The 17,548-nt window shown below is 35.8% G+C and overlaps 1 protein-coding gene across 2 annotated transcripts in view; it reads right to left on the reverse strand.

Moving 5' to 3' along the window:
- CCSER1 (coiled-coil serine rich protein 1) overlaps positions 1 to 17,548 on the reverse strand; it is a gene marked incomplete at both ends in the record, with an annotated part of 1,070,022 nt that overhangs the window by 623,276 nt on the left and 429,198 nt on the right. For both annotated transcript variants that reach the window (XM_079713141.1, XM_079713142.1), the window contains one exon: positions 9,009 to 9,092. In XM_079713141.1, the coding sequence (XP_079569267.1) occupies positions 9,009 to 9,092 (84 nt within the window). The remainder of the gene's footprint in view (positions 1 to 9,008; positions 9,093 to 17,548) is intronic.

Consider the following 17,548-nt stretch of genomic DNA (forward strand, 5'->3'; position numbering starts at 1 on the left):
GCCCCAGATATTGGCACCAGTAGCACCACAACAGCAAGGCAGCAATGCCCGCAGAGACGCAAATAATACTGAGGGCACTGGGTGACACTTCTGACAAACATGGTGGAGAGTGTAAGTACCCATTCTCATAGATAACCAAAGGCAGCTCAGGTAACAGAAACCAAAGCAGCTTGTGCTCTAGTACCACTTACTGAAAAATAGGAAAGGCCTCTAATTTCTAACCTGTTGAATCATTAGAATCAATTTAAAAAAAAAAAAAAAAAACAGCTTTACCTAAAGAAAGGTGTCTGCTACTACAAAAGCGCTGGCATAGTAAGAACTCAAGCTCCTTGAAGAACCACAGTAACACTGTACAACAAAAATCAAAGTGAAAATTCTACAGAAACCAAACTTAAAGGCATGGAATACTGTAATCTAATTGATTGAATTCAGAATAGCTTTCAGGAAGAAACTCAACGAGCCACAAGAAAAAAACTCAGAAAGGCAGTTCAAGGAGCTCAGGAAGAAAATTAATGAAGAGAAGGAATACTTTACTAAAGAGACTGAAACTCAGAAATAACCACATGAATTCTGGAGCAGAAGAATTCAATAAATGAGATGAAGAATGCATTTAGAAAGTACTAGAAATAGAACAGGCTATATGGAGGAGAGTATTCACTAGCTTGAAGATAGATATCTAGAAATGATACAAGTAGAAAAGAATTAAGATTTTTTTTAAATGAGAAAATTCTATAAGTGCTGGCTCTATTAGGAAGGGAAAATATTAGGATAATGGGTATCCCAGAAGGAGAAGAAGAGATCAGAGAGTTTAAAGAAGTAATAGCTAAGGATTTTCCAAACCTGGTGAAGGAACTGAATGTACAAGCCCATGAAGCTAAGAGATCATCTAATTACCTCAGTGCAAAAAAGACCTTTTCCAAGACATTATATTAGAACTGTCAGAAGTCAATGACAGAGAAAGAATTTTAAAGGCAGTCAGGGAATAAAGGAAAAAAGGTTCCTTACAAAGGTACCCACATTAGGCTATCAGCAGACTTCTCAGCAGAAACTCCACAGGCTAGGAGGGAGTGGAATGACATACTCAATATTGAAAGATAAAAACTGTCAGCCAAGAACTCTCTATCTAGAAAATTTATCATTCATTCAGATATAAAAGAGAATTAAAGACCTTCCCAGACAAAAGCTGAGGGAGTTCACCACTAAACCTGTCTTATAGTAACTGTCAAAAGGAGCTCTTCTACCACAAACAAGATGACAAAACACACACACAACTTTGAGTAAGGTGATAGAATCAGAAAACTGCAACTCTATCAGAATAGGTTTTTAATACTTTATTATAGCATAAAGGTTAAAACGGTGGAAAAAACATAGCTACTTTAATTTGGTAACAAACTCACAACATAAAAAAGGATAATTTGAGACAACAAAAACAGAAAAGGGGAAGAGGAAAAGGATGGAACCTGTATAGGCAAATTAAGATGCTATTAGCAGAAAAAAGGACTATTCTATCTATGAGACATTTTATACAAACCTCTTGGTAACTACAAAACATAAATCTAGAGCAGAGACATGAAACAAAAGAAAATGGAGAAAAAACATCATAGAAAACCATCAAACTAAAATGTCCTACAGAAACAAAAGGGAAAACAATGGAGATAGAGCAACCATAAAACAAAAGATAAATGGCAGTACTAAGTCCTCATCAATAATCACCCTAAATGTAAATAAACTGAACTCATCAAAAGGGAGCGTCTGGATAGATTAAAAAACAAGATCCAAGTATGTGCTGCCTCCAGGCAACATCTCAGCTCTAAAGACAAACATAGGCTCAAACTGAAAGGATCAAAGATGATACTCCAAGCAAATGGCAGCCAAAAGAAAGCAAGTATAGCCACACTCAGACAAAATAGACTTCAAGACAAAAAGGGTAATGAGAGAAAGATTTGACAGTACATAATCACAAAGGGGACAATTCATCAATAAGATGTAACAGTTATTAATATATATGTAATTAACATGTGAGCATTAAAATATATAAAACAGGGCTTCCCTAGTGGCACAGTGGTTGAGAGTCTGACTGCCGATGCAGGGGATACGGGTTCGGGCCCTGGTCTGGGAGAATCCCACATGCCGTGGAGCAACTGGGCCCATGAGCCACAACTACTGAGCCTGTGTTCCACAACGAGAGGCCGTGACAGTGAGAGGCCCACACACCGCAATGAAGAGCAGACCCCGCTCACCACAAATAGAGAAAGCCCTCGCACAGAAACGAAGACACAACACAGCCATAAATAAATAAATAAATTTAAAAAACAGCTGTATCATTTATATATATATATATATATATATATATATATATATAAAACAATTATAAACAGACCTAAAGAGAGAAATTTACAGCAATACAATAATAGTAGGGGACTTTAAACACCCCGCTCACATGAATGGATAGATCATCCAGTCAACAAGGAAACAACAGCCTTAAATGAAATGTTAGACTAATTGGATTTGATAGATTTGTACAGAATGTTCCATCCAAATGCAGCAGAATACACATTCTTCAACTATACATGGAACCTTCAAGGAAAGACCACATGTTGAGACACAGGTCAATAAACTTAGAATATTGAAATCATATCAAGCATCTTTTCCAATCATAATGTTATGAAATTAAAAATCAACTACAAGAAGAAATCTGGAAAAGTCACAAATAAGTGAAGACTGAACAACATGCTACAACTATTGGGTCAATGAAGAAATCAAAGGATAAATTAAAAAAAAAAAATACCTGAAGGCAAATGAAAATGAAAACAACATGCCAAAATCTATAAGATGCAGCAAAAGTGGTACTAAGAGGGAAGTTTATAGCAAGACAGGCTTTCCTCAAGAAATAGGGAAAAAAAAACCTCAAACAATCTAATCGTATACCTAAAGGAACTAGAAAAAGAACAAATGAAGCCCCAAATCAGTGGAAGGAAGGAAATAAATAGAGTGGAAATAAATGAAATAGAGACTAAAAAGACAATACAAAAGATTCAGACTAAGAGCTGGTTCTTTGAAAAACAAAATTTATAAGTCTAGATCCACTGAGAAAAAAGCAAGGCCCTGATAAATAGAATCAGAAAAGGAGAAATGATAACAGATACCACAGAAATACAGAAGACAACCGAGAATAAAAGGACACATTCTTCAAATCATACAACCAGTGCAGAAGTTGCAACTGTAATCAAAAACCTCCCAAAAAACAAAAGCCCAGGACTATACAACTTCACAGCTGAATTCTACCAAAGATTAAGATTTAATACTCATCCTTCTCAAACTCTTCCAAAACATTGAAGAGAAAGGAATGCATGCTAACTCATCTTACCAAATGATATCAAAATCAGACACATAAAAAGAAAATTACAGGCCAATATCTCCAATGAACATAGATGTAAAAATCCTCAACAAAATATTAGCAAACCAAATACAATAATACATTAAAATGATTACACACAATGATCAAGTGGGATTTATTCTGGAAATGTAGTTTAACACCCGCTAAAGACAACCAAAAAAACCCAAAAAAACTAATATGATACAGTACATTAACAAAAGGATAAAAGCCATATCATCTCAATACATGCAGAAAAAGCATTTGACAAAATTCAATACATATTTATAATAAAAAAATACTTTCAATAAAGTGGTTATAGAAGGAAGAGATACTTCAACATAATCAAGGCCATACATGACAAACCCAGAGCTAACATTGCAGTCTATGGTGAAAAACTGAAAGCTATCCTTCTAAAATCAAGAATAAGCCAAGGACGCCTATTCTCACCAACTTTTATTCAACATATTATTGAATCTAGCCAGAGCGATTAGGCAAGAAAAATAAATAAAACACATCCAAACTAGAAAGGAAGAAGTGAAACTGTCACTATTTGTGTGTGACATGATTTTTATATACAGAAAACCCTAAAGACTCCACAAGAAAAGTTAGGAATAAACAAATACAATAAGACTGTAGGGTACAACATAAAAATCTGTTGTACTTGTGTGTGCTAACAATGAGCTAGCAGAAAGAAATTAACAATTCCATGTAAGATAACAAAAGAATATACCTAGGAATAAATTTAACCAAAGAGGTTAAAAGAAAGAAATTGAAGACACAAATGTAAACATATTCTGTGTTCATGAATTGGAAAAGTTAACATTGTTAAAATGTCCCTATAATCTGAAGCAATCTACAGATTCAATGTGATCCCTATCAAAATCCCAAGACATTTCACAGAAATAAAACAAAAATTCTAAAATTAACATGGAACCAAAGAAGACCCCGAATAGCCATAGCAATCCCAAGAATAAAGAACAAAGCTTGAGTTATCACACTTCCTGATTTCAAACTACTGCAACGCCATAGTAATCAAAACAGCATGGTGCTGGCAGAAAAGCAGATATGTAGATCAATGGAACAGAATTGAGAGCCCAGAAATAAATCCACCTGTACATGGACACAATTTATGATGAGAAGCAAAGAATATACAATGGAGAAAGGATAGTCTCTTCAAATTGTACTAGGAAAAGTGAACAGCCATGTACAAAAAAAGAAACTAGACCACTATCTCACACCACACACAAAAATCATCTCACAGTGGATTAAAGACTTGAATGTAAGACCTGAAACCATAAAAATCCTAGGAGAAAACATAAGCAAAACACTGACATTGGTCATAGCAATATCTTTCCCTTGCCTGAGGAGACATATCTAGAAACAAGAGGATAAATAAGCAAATTGGACTACATCAAACTAAAAATCTCCTGCACAATAAAGGAAAATCGTCAAAATGAAACACAAGCTACTGAATGGGGGAAGATCTTTACAAATCATATATCCAATAAGGGGTTAATATCCAAAATATATAAAGAATGCATACAACTCAATATTATAAAACAGCCCAATTTAAAAATGGGCAGAGGGCTTCCCTGGTGGTGCAGTGCTTGAGAGTCTGCCTGCCGATGCAGGGGATATGGGTTCGTGCCCCGGTCCGGGAAGATCCCACATGCCGTGGAGCGGCTGGGCCCGTGAGCCATGGCCGCTGAGCCTGCGCGTCCGGAGCCTGTGCTCCACAATGGGAGAGGCCACAACAGTGAGAGGCCCGCGTACCACAAAAAAAAAAAAAAAAAAAAAAAAAAAAAAAAAAAAAAAAAAAAAGAAAAAAAAAAGTAAAAATGGGCAGAGAAGCTGAATAGACATTTCTCCAAAGAAGATATACAGATGTCCAAATAGGCACAATAAAAGAAGTTCAATATCACCAAATACTAGGGAAATGCAAATCAAAACCACAATGAGTTATTACCTCACACCTGTTAGAATGGTTATTATCAAAAAGGCAAGAAACAACATTGTTGGCCGGATGTGGAGAAAAGGGAATTCTCATACACTGTTGGTGGAAATGAAAGTGGGTGCGGCCACTATGGAAAACAGCATGGAGAGTGCACAAAAAGTTAATAGAACTACCATATGCTCCAATTATCCCACTGAAAGCAGCTCTTCTGCCCCCTTCCTGTTTGCCCATTTCTGTTCCCCTCTCACTTTAAGAGAACCTTATCATAGGAATGAGATCAGTAGGCAATTTAACCTAACTCCTGACTTATGCTCTCCTACATGCACACTATGCCTGTTGATTCTTTTCGTGGATAAAAAGAATGAAAAATTTAGCAGTTAAAAAATGAGTAGCTCTCTACCTGCCACAGCCCCCTTAGCAATCCTGCAGGCAGATCACACAGGCAAGATAACATCTGAAGACTATCAGACAGTCTGCACGCAAGGGAGAATGATGCAGAACCCAACCTTCTGCCTCGACAATTCACCGAGATTCTTCCCCCTTTCCCCCCTTTAAAAACTGTCATGACTGAGCAGAATATTTGGAGTTGGTCTCAGGGCAAGTAGTCCACCTTCTCCCCAGATTGCAGGCTTTTCTGATTAAAGCACCTTTCCTTTCTATTGACCCTTGCCCCTTGGATTATCAGCTTTTGAGCGGCGAGCAGCCAAACCTGAGTTTGGTAACACCACTTCTGGGTATTTATCCAAAGCATATGAAAACGCTAATTCGAAAAGATAAATTTACCCCTATGTTCACTGCAGCATTATATTCACAATAGCCAAGATATGGAAACAAACTAAGTGTCCATCAATGAACGAATGAGTAGAGAAGATACACAATGGAATACCACTCAGCCATAAAAAAAAGATGAAATCTTGCCATTTATGATAATGTGGATGGACCTTGAGAGTGTATTATGCTAAGTAAAAAAAAAAGTCAGATGGAGAATACAAATACCATACGATTTCACTTATATGTGGAATATCAAAAAACTAAAACAAAACACACACACACACACACACACACACCAAACCAAACAAAAACATACATAGATACAGAGTACAGAGTATTGGTTACCAGAGGGGAGGAAGCACTGGGAAAGGGCAAAATGAATAAAGGGAATCAACTGTATGGTGACAGATGGAAACTAAATTTTTGGTGGGGAGGACGCTGTAGTCTGTACAGAAGCAGAAATGTAATGTTGCCTACGTGAAACATAAAATGTTATACACCAATGTTACCTCAATAAAAAAAATTTTCAGTGGTATAAAAACTTCTTTTGCCGCCAACCCCATACTGCACAAACTTTAAACTGAAAATATCAAAGTGAGGCTAAATAAACTATATTAAAATAAGTTGGATATAAATTCTTTATTGGTATAATTACATCTAAATTTGATTTATAGTGTATATGTGGGTAAACTGCTTATGATAATAGCAGTGGTTAAGAAATGAGAAACCCATAATAAAACTAAAATAAATTCTTACAGATTGTGATTATAGCAGGGTACAGGAAACTGGTTCCTAAAATGTTTTGAAATTTAAACTTTACCTATCTAAATTTGAAAATGTTAAATTTAATGTCTACTTTGTCAGAATGTCACAAGTCACTTATTATCAGAATCAGAAATACTAGGAACTAATTTTCAATGGATCTAAGTGGTTTATATTACTTTTATGTGATTGCCACCTTGTCCATGCTCCAAGTCAAGTTTTAATGATGACTTTTTCTTTTAACAATATTTCTTCTTCCTTAAATTCCTAAATCACCTATACACTTTTTTCTTTAGATACAGTTTTCTTTAATGAAACAAACTATTTTCAAAAGTTAACACTCTCCTTTGTTAAACTATTTAAGATGACTATGCAAACTACATAGCACAAAATTAAAATGCTACCTTGATTGTTACCTGGGAAATTTTAGAAGCTAAGAAGTCAATTTGGGTAATTCAAGTTTAAAACAAAAACCAAGCAAAAGGAAACACTTGCATCTCATTTTACTAGATCAACCAACAGAGGACTTTTTTGGAGGCAGGGGCACTAAATTATCTTAATTATAGCTATGTAACATTGGCTCTGGAAGTAATCATTTTCTTTCTCATTTCATTCAACAAATGAAGGTCTGATTTCTTGTATAGGCTTAGTTTTAAATCTGATCATAACTAATGTTGGGGGAAAAAATGAACACTTCTGAGTTAATTATCCAAAATATGCATTTTCTGGCAAAGTGAATACATTTTCTGCTGTGTTAAAACTAATAATTCTAGGCATCCATTCATAAATATCTACATATTTTAGTCAACTCAAAGATAAAGCTCGATTACATAATACATACCTATAGTTATATATAGTAATGTTTTCTTTATGTAATAAAGTTCATATTATAAATAATTACTTATTTATAAAAGGTTATTCCCAGTAATGTAAGACATGTTCCTTTTGTCTGTAATTCTATTACTATCTTAAGTAATAGATATGGGTCAATGGGTTTCTAAGGTGACAATAATATGCTCATGGGACCAATAATCAGCATCAAACCCAGTCATGAAACACAGTCTAAAGGTCAAGTTTCAGTAAAACTGCTGTCAGTTGTCAAGAGTCAATAAAGTAGACTCTAAATTTGTATGCTATCTCGCTAATATGTTCAGAAAAGTTCTCAAAAGCTTGATGGTCTATAAAATCTGTTTTGTCATTTAATTTATTTAATAATTACATAATACATTGTTAATGTAGTCAAATATGAAATCATCATAGAGAACATTATTGACTAGGGTTTATTTTTTGATCTTGATAATGAGTCAGGGCCTCTTATTCTATAGTATGTCTTTATTTTATTGGTATTCTTAAGAACGATTAATTTTTTTAAATTTCTCATTACTTCCTCATTTTTGTTTTGGAGAACTCATTTTTTATTTCTATCCAGATCAAATGTGTTATATTGCAAAATACTATTCATATATATGTATATATATATGTTGAGAACACATACTTTAAAAAGTAATGCCCACTGCTATTCTTGTTACCTACCAAATGTGTTTTCATGCTATGAAAGTATGATTTAATACATTTATGATGTCACATCTAAAAAACACCCTAAAAACATGAACTATACATTTCATATATTTGTATAATTTTTAGATAATTTGGGATTTATATAATATCCCATAATACATATATGTTTATATATGTATTAACAAAACATCTCATTAGGTTAATGCATTTTTGGTACCTTTATGTAAAAGTAAAATTTGCTTTTGTTAGCAAAATTATTGAGGACTTTGCTTCATATTACATGATTGTGTTGCTAGGTATGGCAGTATGGAGCTAAATCTTGCACTTTACAAAATAAAGTGTGGCCTTAGCCTTCACGATTTTTGATAGGTACAACTGAAATGCCTAATCCTGGGTCAGTAATCTGTTTCTGGAATTATGTAAAGTTCAATATATATTATAAAACATTCTCTTTTTCACACTGTTAAATCTTCATTACTGTAGGATTTTAAAGTGATAATCAGATTGAATCACTAACAGTTTATAAATCACTAATAATTTTAGTGTTAATAAAATAAGTTGTAGGGTTTATAGCAAATAACCTTGCAAGGAAAATACACCCATGGGCCAAACATTGTTCACACTTACCAGTTCTTCCTGAAGTTGGGAAATTAGTTCGTCCTTCTCTTTCAGCTGCAGCTTCAGCATTGAGCATTCATCTTTCATTATATCCTATAAAACATCAAAGAGGTGGCATAATACGCTTAGACCTTTCACTTTGCTCTTGATAAGTTAGCTTCATGCAGTGGGAGATAATTGCATGACTAATAAAACTGAAATTTCCTCTACAGTCTGATACTTTTCATAATATACTCTATGTTGCAAAACAAACTAATGTATCCAAAGATACTATACTATATATGATATATACACATACATTTTTTCTGATAGCCTTTCCTTTTGATTTCTCTTTGTTCATTTAGTTGTCTAAGACAGAAATCAGGGATTCATCCTAAATTCTGTCCTCCCATTCCTGTGCATACATAATCAGTGGAATAAAAATAATTATACTTCAAAAGAGATAGTTTACCTACCATTTATTCCTGGTATAATTAAATATTAATTCTCAAATGAATGGCCATGTTATAGTCTTTATTTTTAATGATCTCTGTAACATTTGTCCCTTTCACTAGAGCTCTGTCTCTGGGTATTTCACCTTGTCACTCTGCATGAACATTCAGCTACCGTCCCCATGTACACAATACATCCACATCCATGACCTCTATTACTCTACACTGGAAACTCTCACCTAACAAATGCTTAATCTAGACTTATCTTCCAAGCTTCAACCCACAAAAAGAACTACTTCCTGAGCATACACTCAGCATTTTCCCATGGACATTCCAACTCAAACTTCATCTCAACATCTTCTCCTACTTCAAAAATCATTTCTAGTTGTTTCTCTCATTATCTTCTTATTTCCTAAAATAGCTAGAAAAGCATCCCATACTCTTAGCTCACACTCACTCTGAACCCAGTCTGGTACCCAATTCTTTGATCTGTTTCCTTGGTATTTCTTGAACTCACTCCTTTCTACTCCTCACAGACTTACTCTAGGTATCCATTGCTTCTTATCTGACTTACTGCAGTTAAGCCTCTGAACTGGTTCTATGTCTATCACCTTCCCCATCTGCCAGAGATATCTTCCTAACTGGGAATTAATTACATCATTTCTTAATGTAACAGCTAATCACTTTAGGGAAAAAAAAAGTCAAAACTCTTTAGCATAGCATACGGTGCCTTTCATTCTCAACTACTTGCATATTTCTGGAGTGACAGTTTTTCATTTCCAACTTTCTTACAACCAGGGCTCATTCCTACAGAATCGAGCTGCAGAATGTTGTTTCATGTCTCCTTGTTTTACACATGCACATCTCTGGGTTACACTGCATCTCTCTATCTCCCACAATTTCTCATGATCTAGGAGGCATTTCAAGCATTATTCCTTATTCCAGCAGGGAGCCTTCCCTTGTTGGCTGAGTTATGTTTCCCTTGAGGGTGACAGCATGCTCCATAGCATCTAAATCATACATCATTTCATACGGTACTAATACTTCAAGTGTTGTTTGCTTGTTTCCTTCCCTCATTAGACTAGTTTCCCTAACCCACTTGAGCAGATAGACTATTTCACTAGCATATTACCAGCACCAAGCATTGTAACTGACACACAAAAGATGTTTAAATCCACGTTTGCTTCCCATAACTTAGCAGATAAACAGTATAAATAAGAGAATTCCCACTTTTTCTGAAGCTGTTAACCTTACCTGAGCTGGCAAGGGAGAAAACAGCTAATGGATTAGAATAAACAGAGTGTTTATTCTGGTTCTCATGGTGTTAATTTGTTTCTATTTTAAGCAATATAGAACATATGATTCCAATTTACTAATACCGCCTTTCATTTGCTGACAGCCAGCTGATTGGGATGTACTAATTATCTCTGTCTGTTCCTTTTATTTCATAGTAGTCCTGTTCTTCCCTAAATCATGGGCTTTCATGGGTAGAGTTTATACCCAACATTTTAATATTTATTTTCATAGATTCTAAATATTACATGTTACAATGTTAATGGTAAAAAAGCTTAGCTTGCTCCATAATGCAAAGAAAAATTTTGCAGGCTTAAAAGGTAGGTAAGAAAATCACCATGTCCCTTGGAATCAGAGACATCTAAGGTCAAATCCTTGGTACTACCATGAACCCTCTCTGTGGCTTTGTGCTAGTTAATTAACTTCTTTGAGACCCATGGGCATTATCATGGAGGTTGATAACACCAGACTATAAACTATCTGATGACAAAAACTCTACTGTAGGGATTCCCTGGTAGCGCAGTGGTTGAGAGTCCTCCTGCCGATACAGGGGAAGCGGGTTTGTGCCCCGGTCCGGGAGGATCCCACATGCCGCGGAGCAGCTGGGTCCGTGAGCCTTGGCCGCTAAGCCTGCGCGTCCGGAGCTCCACAGCGGGAGAGGACACAACAGTGAGAGGCCCACGTACTGCAAAAAAAAAAAAAAAAAAAACCCAAAACAAAAAACCTCTACTGTATTACTGCTTATATTCCCAGTCTTGCCTAATATCCCACTTAAGAAAAACTAACTCCCTTCATAAAATAAAATACTGTCACATTTTCTCTAGGAAACAAATACTGAAGTAGAGTTAAGAGTACAAAAGGTTTATTAAAGAATAAATCCATGTGAAAAGAAAAGAAGAATCAGAATTGGGCAGAGGGACACAGGACCATGATTCATACCTGGCAAATCCTCTGCCAGCTAAACGAGGAGCTCCGGCGCCAAGACTGCCTAGGAGAGGAATCCCGGGTGGTGGGAAAGTGGGGAGGCTCTTGTACCACTCCCTGCTCAGTCATTGGTTGGGAGCTGCCTCAAGAACTAGATCTCAGCTGCTGTCATTTTATTCATTGTCTCACGCTACCAAGCGATGAGCTTGACTTCAGCTGGAGACAGTCAGCTAACCATAAGACTTTCAGCTGGGTAGTGAGCCCTTTATTGAAAGGGGATCTGAGCCTCAGCCAGAATCTACTCCAACTGTTTTTTTTATTGAATAATTAGCAGCAATATTTTTGTATATTAATATTTTGTCAATGAATTCATTTAAAGTGAAGATTTACCTATATTGTGGCTAATAGGAATTGTAAAGAAACTTGGCTTTCCCAAATCATGCTCATTTTACTAAATTCTCTGATTTTTTTCCCTGGGAAGCTTTTTCAAGTTTTTAATCTCACAGCTTTAAACCAGGTAGATGCTAATATATCATTTGCACTTATTTATGGAATAACATAGTAAGTATTCATTGTATGTCATCAGAAGCAAATTTATAAAATCCTCTATGAAAGCCTTTGCAAATGAATCACAGTTACCTAGAGTTTTGTTTTTAATTGTTATATGTACATGTGGCAAAATTCATACAAGTATCTTTCTAACACATAAGATGAAAACCCTTAAACAACACTTACTAAAACGAATGCTACTCTCAGATGAATCAATATTCACTCAATATATTTGCAAAATTCTCGGACATATTTGATAGGATGATCTATTGAGTTAGAAATCCTATTGATGTGTAGAATTAACAGGATTTTAGTATCTTGGTTTTTAAAATAAGGTTATTCCATTAACCCTTATGCTAATGTAAGCAAGTTAACCTTGTGCTTATTTAAATGCATATTACTTATGAAAAATATAACTGAATAATTATGGCATCCTGTTTCTCAGTCAAGTATAATTAATTCTAGGACTAAAATTCAATTCTATATTTCCTAAATTTTTTTTTTTTTTTTTTTGCGGTACACGAGCCTCTCACTGCCGTGGCCTCTCCTGTTGTGGAGCATAGGCTCTGGATGAGCAGGCTCAGCAGCCATGGCTCACGGGCCCAGCCGCTCCGTGGCATGTGGGGTCCTCCCGGACCGGGGCACGAACCCATGTCCCCTGCATCAGCAGGTGGACTCTCAACCACTGCGCCACCAGGGAAGCCCTATATTTCCTGATTTGATAATTACTCATAAATATGAACTCATAGTATGGTAGATTAAAGGTGGCTACAAATCCTTTGCTACTATTCCTAATGAAGGATGGAATCTAATGCTCTCTCCTTGGATCTGGGTTGGTCTTATGGCCTTGCTTGACCAAGGGAATACAATGGAAGTAATTGAGTGATTCTCAGTGCTATATCAGATTTTAGTTTCCAGGACTGGTCTCTTAGAATGCTCTTCTCAGGTTCCTCCCTTGCAGAAAGAACAGGGCAGTCATGCTGAGAAGTACAAGCTACATTTCACTTCCTTTCACAGCCTCTTAAGGAAACACACAATCAATTGCCAGCCATGAGAGTGAGCCATCTTGAATATCTAGCCCAGTGGAGTCTTTAGGTGACCAAAGTGCCAACCAGTATCCCACCATAACTGCCTGAGTTGAATCATTTCCAAATTCCTGACTTAAAAAAATGTGAACACAATAAAAGTATAGTTCTAAACCATTACGTTTTGAGATGATTTGTTATAGAGATGACCAGGATATATGGACAAACTGCAAATTGTTAGAATTAGTGTAAATTATGACTCATTACAGTTGTATAAAAATATATAAGCTAATTTTTAAAATAGCTCATTTCAATGTGTAAAAGGAATATTTATATTTTCATTATATAAGCTACTGGAGAATCAGAAATACAAATATAAAAGTTCCTTAAAAATTACCTTATTCTACTTTTATTTTCTAAATTTGGAAAGTTAGATCTAGATACATGAATATTTGGTTAATTTGTCCCAAATTCAGTTAGCTGACTCCAGTCCCATATATTCTATAATTTATTTTTGCCTGAATTAGAATTAGAATTTTCACTTTTACAAAAAAAAGGTGAAAAGGGCAAACGATGTTCAGCATTTATTTTTCAGTGTGATGTTACAGAGGCAGTGTGGACCCCAAGCAGCAAGGGCAGAACTGCTAAGCTCCTTCCCCGGGAACTATATTCAGCATCTTGGCATCAGGCTGCCATAGCTTTGAACTGTGTCTGTAAGCATCTGTGCTTTATCTCGATTTACTGTGTGCATCTGTTATCAGGATGTGGGCTAAGGTAATTGCTTCTTTGCTTGATGCCATTTAGGTTTATGAAGGGTTTCACAGGAATGCTCTACTTTTGAATAGTGGGAGCAACCTGTATTAATTTGCCACATAGAGCTAGAAAACAAATACATATATACACTAAGATAGCACAGTCAGAGAAAGCTTTCTCGAGAAAGAAATATCAAACCAGAATCTTAATGGTAGAAGGAACTGGTAAATGACCAAAAATAAATAAATAAATAAAAAAGAAAGGCAAGTGTTTTCAAATGCAGGACCTTTAGAACTCCTGGAGGCAGAGAAAACAATTGCAAGAGTTTGGGGAACAAGTATTTCAGAACAAGGGTGTGGAGAGGTATATACAAAGAGACACTTGAGAACCAAATCATAAAAGTCATTTTTGCCATGATAATGAATAAAGTTTAATTCAGAAGGTTTTGGTATATCAATAAAGAACTTTCAAGCCATGAAAGGGTATGATCAGAATTAAGTGTATGCAGCTTATTCTGGGTACAGTATGGAGAATGGGCTGGATGGAACCAAGACTAGAGACAGATAAGGGGCTGTTTTAGTAATTGATGTAAGAAATCGTTCGAATTTAAACTAAAGTGGGGCTGTAGGAGTGGATTTGAAAGCTATTTAGAAGGTGGACTCTACCAGAAATGTGTGGAGTGGAAGGGAAAGATGAGAGGAGAGAGTCAAAGATGACGTTAAGTTTCTGGCAGGTCTATTCAGAGGATGTAAGTATCGCTCATTCCTGTTTAAGAGCAAATACAATTTGAGGTGGACGAATTTAAGATGAAGGAAAGACACCAAGTTTAATTTCAAGGTCCCTTGTAACATCCAGCTGAAGAAATATAGTATGCATTGGCTCCGTAAGCATGGGCTCAAAGAGAGAGAGATGTGGTCAGGAAATGAAATTTGGAAACTACCAATATATTGATGTAGTAGAACAATCAATAATTGAAAGATGAAGTGATTGTGAAGAAAACTGAAAATGAAGAAGGGGACAATGAGGAAAGCCTGGTGTTATAACAGCCAAGACAGGAAATATCTTTAAGAAAGAGAGGGAGGTCGATGATGTTGGATGCAGCAAAGATGAAGTAAAGTGAGGGTTTATCAAAAACATCAGTCACTGTGGACTGTACCAAAGCAGTTTCAGGTGGTATGTTAGAAGCAGAATTCAGATTACAGTGGGCTCAGAAGCAAACTGAAGATGAAGGAGAAATGAGGAGTTACCAGCTACACACTTGTCAAAATGCAAGCTTCTTCCAAGAATGAAGAATAGTAGCTAATAGGATTGAGATGGGGTGTGTGTGTATATTCGATGGAAAAGCTTGAACAGGTTTAAAGACTGATGAGAATGATTCAGTAAGAAGGGAGAAGGTAAAAAATACAGGTGAAAGAAGGAATAACTGCAAGAGGAAAATCCTTCAAGAGTTAAGGGATGAGATATAGTCCATAGGAAGAGATACTAGCTTTCAGTAGGCAAAGAAATACCCATGAACAGAAGGAAATGAAATAATCTTTTGTTGATAGTGCTTCAATGATAAAAGATCCTCTTTTTAAACAACTTGAAATACGTAACAGATTGTTAAGAATTGAATGTGTCCCCTTAAAACCCATATGTTGAAATCCTAACCCCCAGTACCTCATAGTGTGACGTTATTGGAAACAGAGTCACTGCAGGTGTAACTGGGTAGGCCCCTAATGCAATACAACCTGTGTCTTTATACAAAGGAGAAATCTGGACACAGAGGAATGCACAGGAAAAGAGCACCATGGGAAGACTGGAGTTATGCTGTCACAAACCAAGGAATTACTAGTAGCTAGGAGAGAGACCTGGGGCAGATCCTTCTTTAGCACCTTCAAAGGCAACACAGTTATGCTGACACCTTGATCTCAGAATTCTAGCCTCCAGAACTCTGAGACAATAAATTTCGGTCGTTTAAGCTACTTAGTTTGTGGTACTTCATTACAGCAGCCCTAGGAAACCAATACACAGACATAACAATTTTCAACTGCTAGACCTTCTTAGAGCTTATATGTAATTGAATTGATATGATTTTTTAATAATAAATGAGCAAATAAAAAAGATAGAAAAAAGAGAGTACATAAACCATGACCTTTTTCTTCTTCAAATGCTTATCCTTATTTCTAACATAAGGTGATTATGCTACTATGGGGTTTCTCAGCATATCTAACGTAGCAGTGGTTCTTTATTCCTTTAACTTATAAATGTAAAGCATTCTTATCTTTGCATATTGAATCACTATCTGATTCTTGAGCAAGTGAAGAGGTGCAGGTGTCTCCTTAAGTTTATATGTGTAGTAGTGTTCTTGCCTTTATGTCACACTCACCTAATCACTCGAATGAACCCCAGAGCCTCTTGTCGTGCCTTTTGTGCAAATGCTAGGGCGGCCACCATCACAGAGTTAGAAGCACCACCACATTCTAGCAACTTGACATTGATTAAAATGTCTAGACAAGTCAGTCTCATCAAAGTCAAATTCACTTTGACTGCTAATCAGTATGTGATAAAGTTCACGGATACATGCAATTGTCCAAATTCTTTTTCACATGAAATCAAAATATGGTAAGAAAAATAATCAACTCTAGGCATGGGAGAAAAGGTAAATAAATGCCCTGATACCCATACCCCATCCTCATCCCATCCCAGCCCGGCTAGTTAAAAGAAAACATCCTCGAAGACTGAAAATTAGCAGTCATACTGTACATACCTAGCACTACAGTGTTGAAATATTGATGGCAACCTAAGCATACAACAGTTGAAGAATTATCATTAAATGATGGTAAATCTACTCAATGAATTATTATGCAATTTTAAAAAGGATGGTTACAAAGTCTATGTGGTAACATGAAAAATACACTTTTTTTTGTAAATGGAATCCTATATGAAATATATACTTATCACAGATCTGAAAATATGCAAAATATGACAGTCATTTTGTTAGAGTTGTGGGGGTTTGTGTGATTTTAAATGTTTTAATTTCTAAAGTTTCATTAATGTGCTTGCAATATTAAAGGTGCTATATCCTAAAAAATATATTTGAAAACCAAAATATTTATTCAAACATGCTTAGCAATCATGTAACTACTGAATCTATGGCACACGAGGCATAGTCTCAGAATAATATTGTGTTCAAAAGAAAATATTCCAGGCCCCCCCCCACAAAAAAAAACCCTGCAACAACTAGAGATCTTTGTATGTCTTGACCTGCATTACTGGAACACATAGTTTGCAACAATATTTTTACTACTACTACTCTTTTCTCCTCTGTCAGCTTCTCTGATACATTTCAGCTGCTCCTGCAAATGTCCTAAGGCCCTTGTTGAGGAGCCACATGACCTCCCAGCTTCCCTTCTGATTAGGCATCAGAAAAACTCTTGAGAATGTATCAGATAAAGAAGAACTCCCCTATCAGAGGGTAAGGAGGAAAAGAACCTAAGTAGTCAAAACCAGTTTATTTATTTTTTGGTGAATAGGCAAATGGTAACTTTCAGCAACATTTTTACATAAATACCCACACCCCACACAATTAAAA

The sequence above is a fragment of the Hyperoodon ampullatus genome (genome assembly GCF_949752795.1).
Source record: "Hyperoodon ampullatus genome assembly, chromosome: 1".
Taxonomy (NCBI): domain Eukaryota; kingdom Metazoa; phylum Chordata; class Mammalia; order Artiodactyla; family Ziphiidae; genus Hyperoodon; species Hyperoodon ampullatus.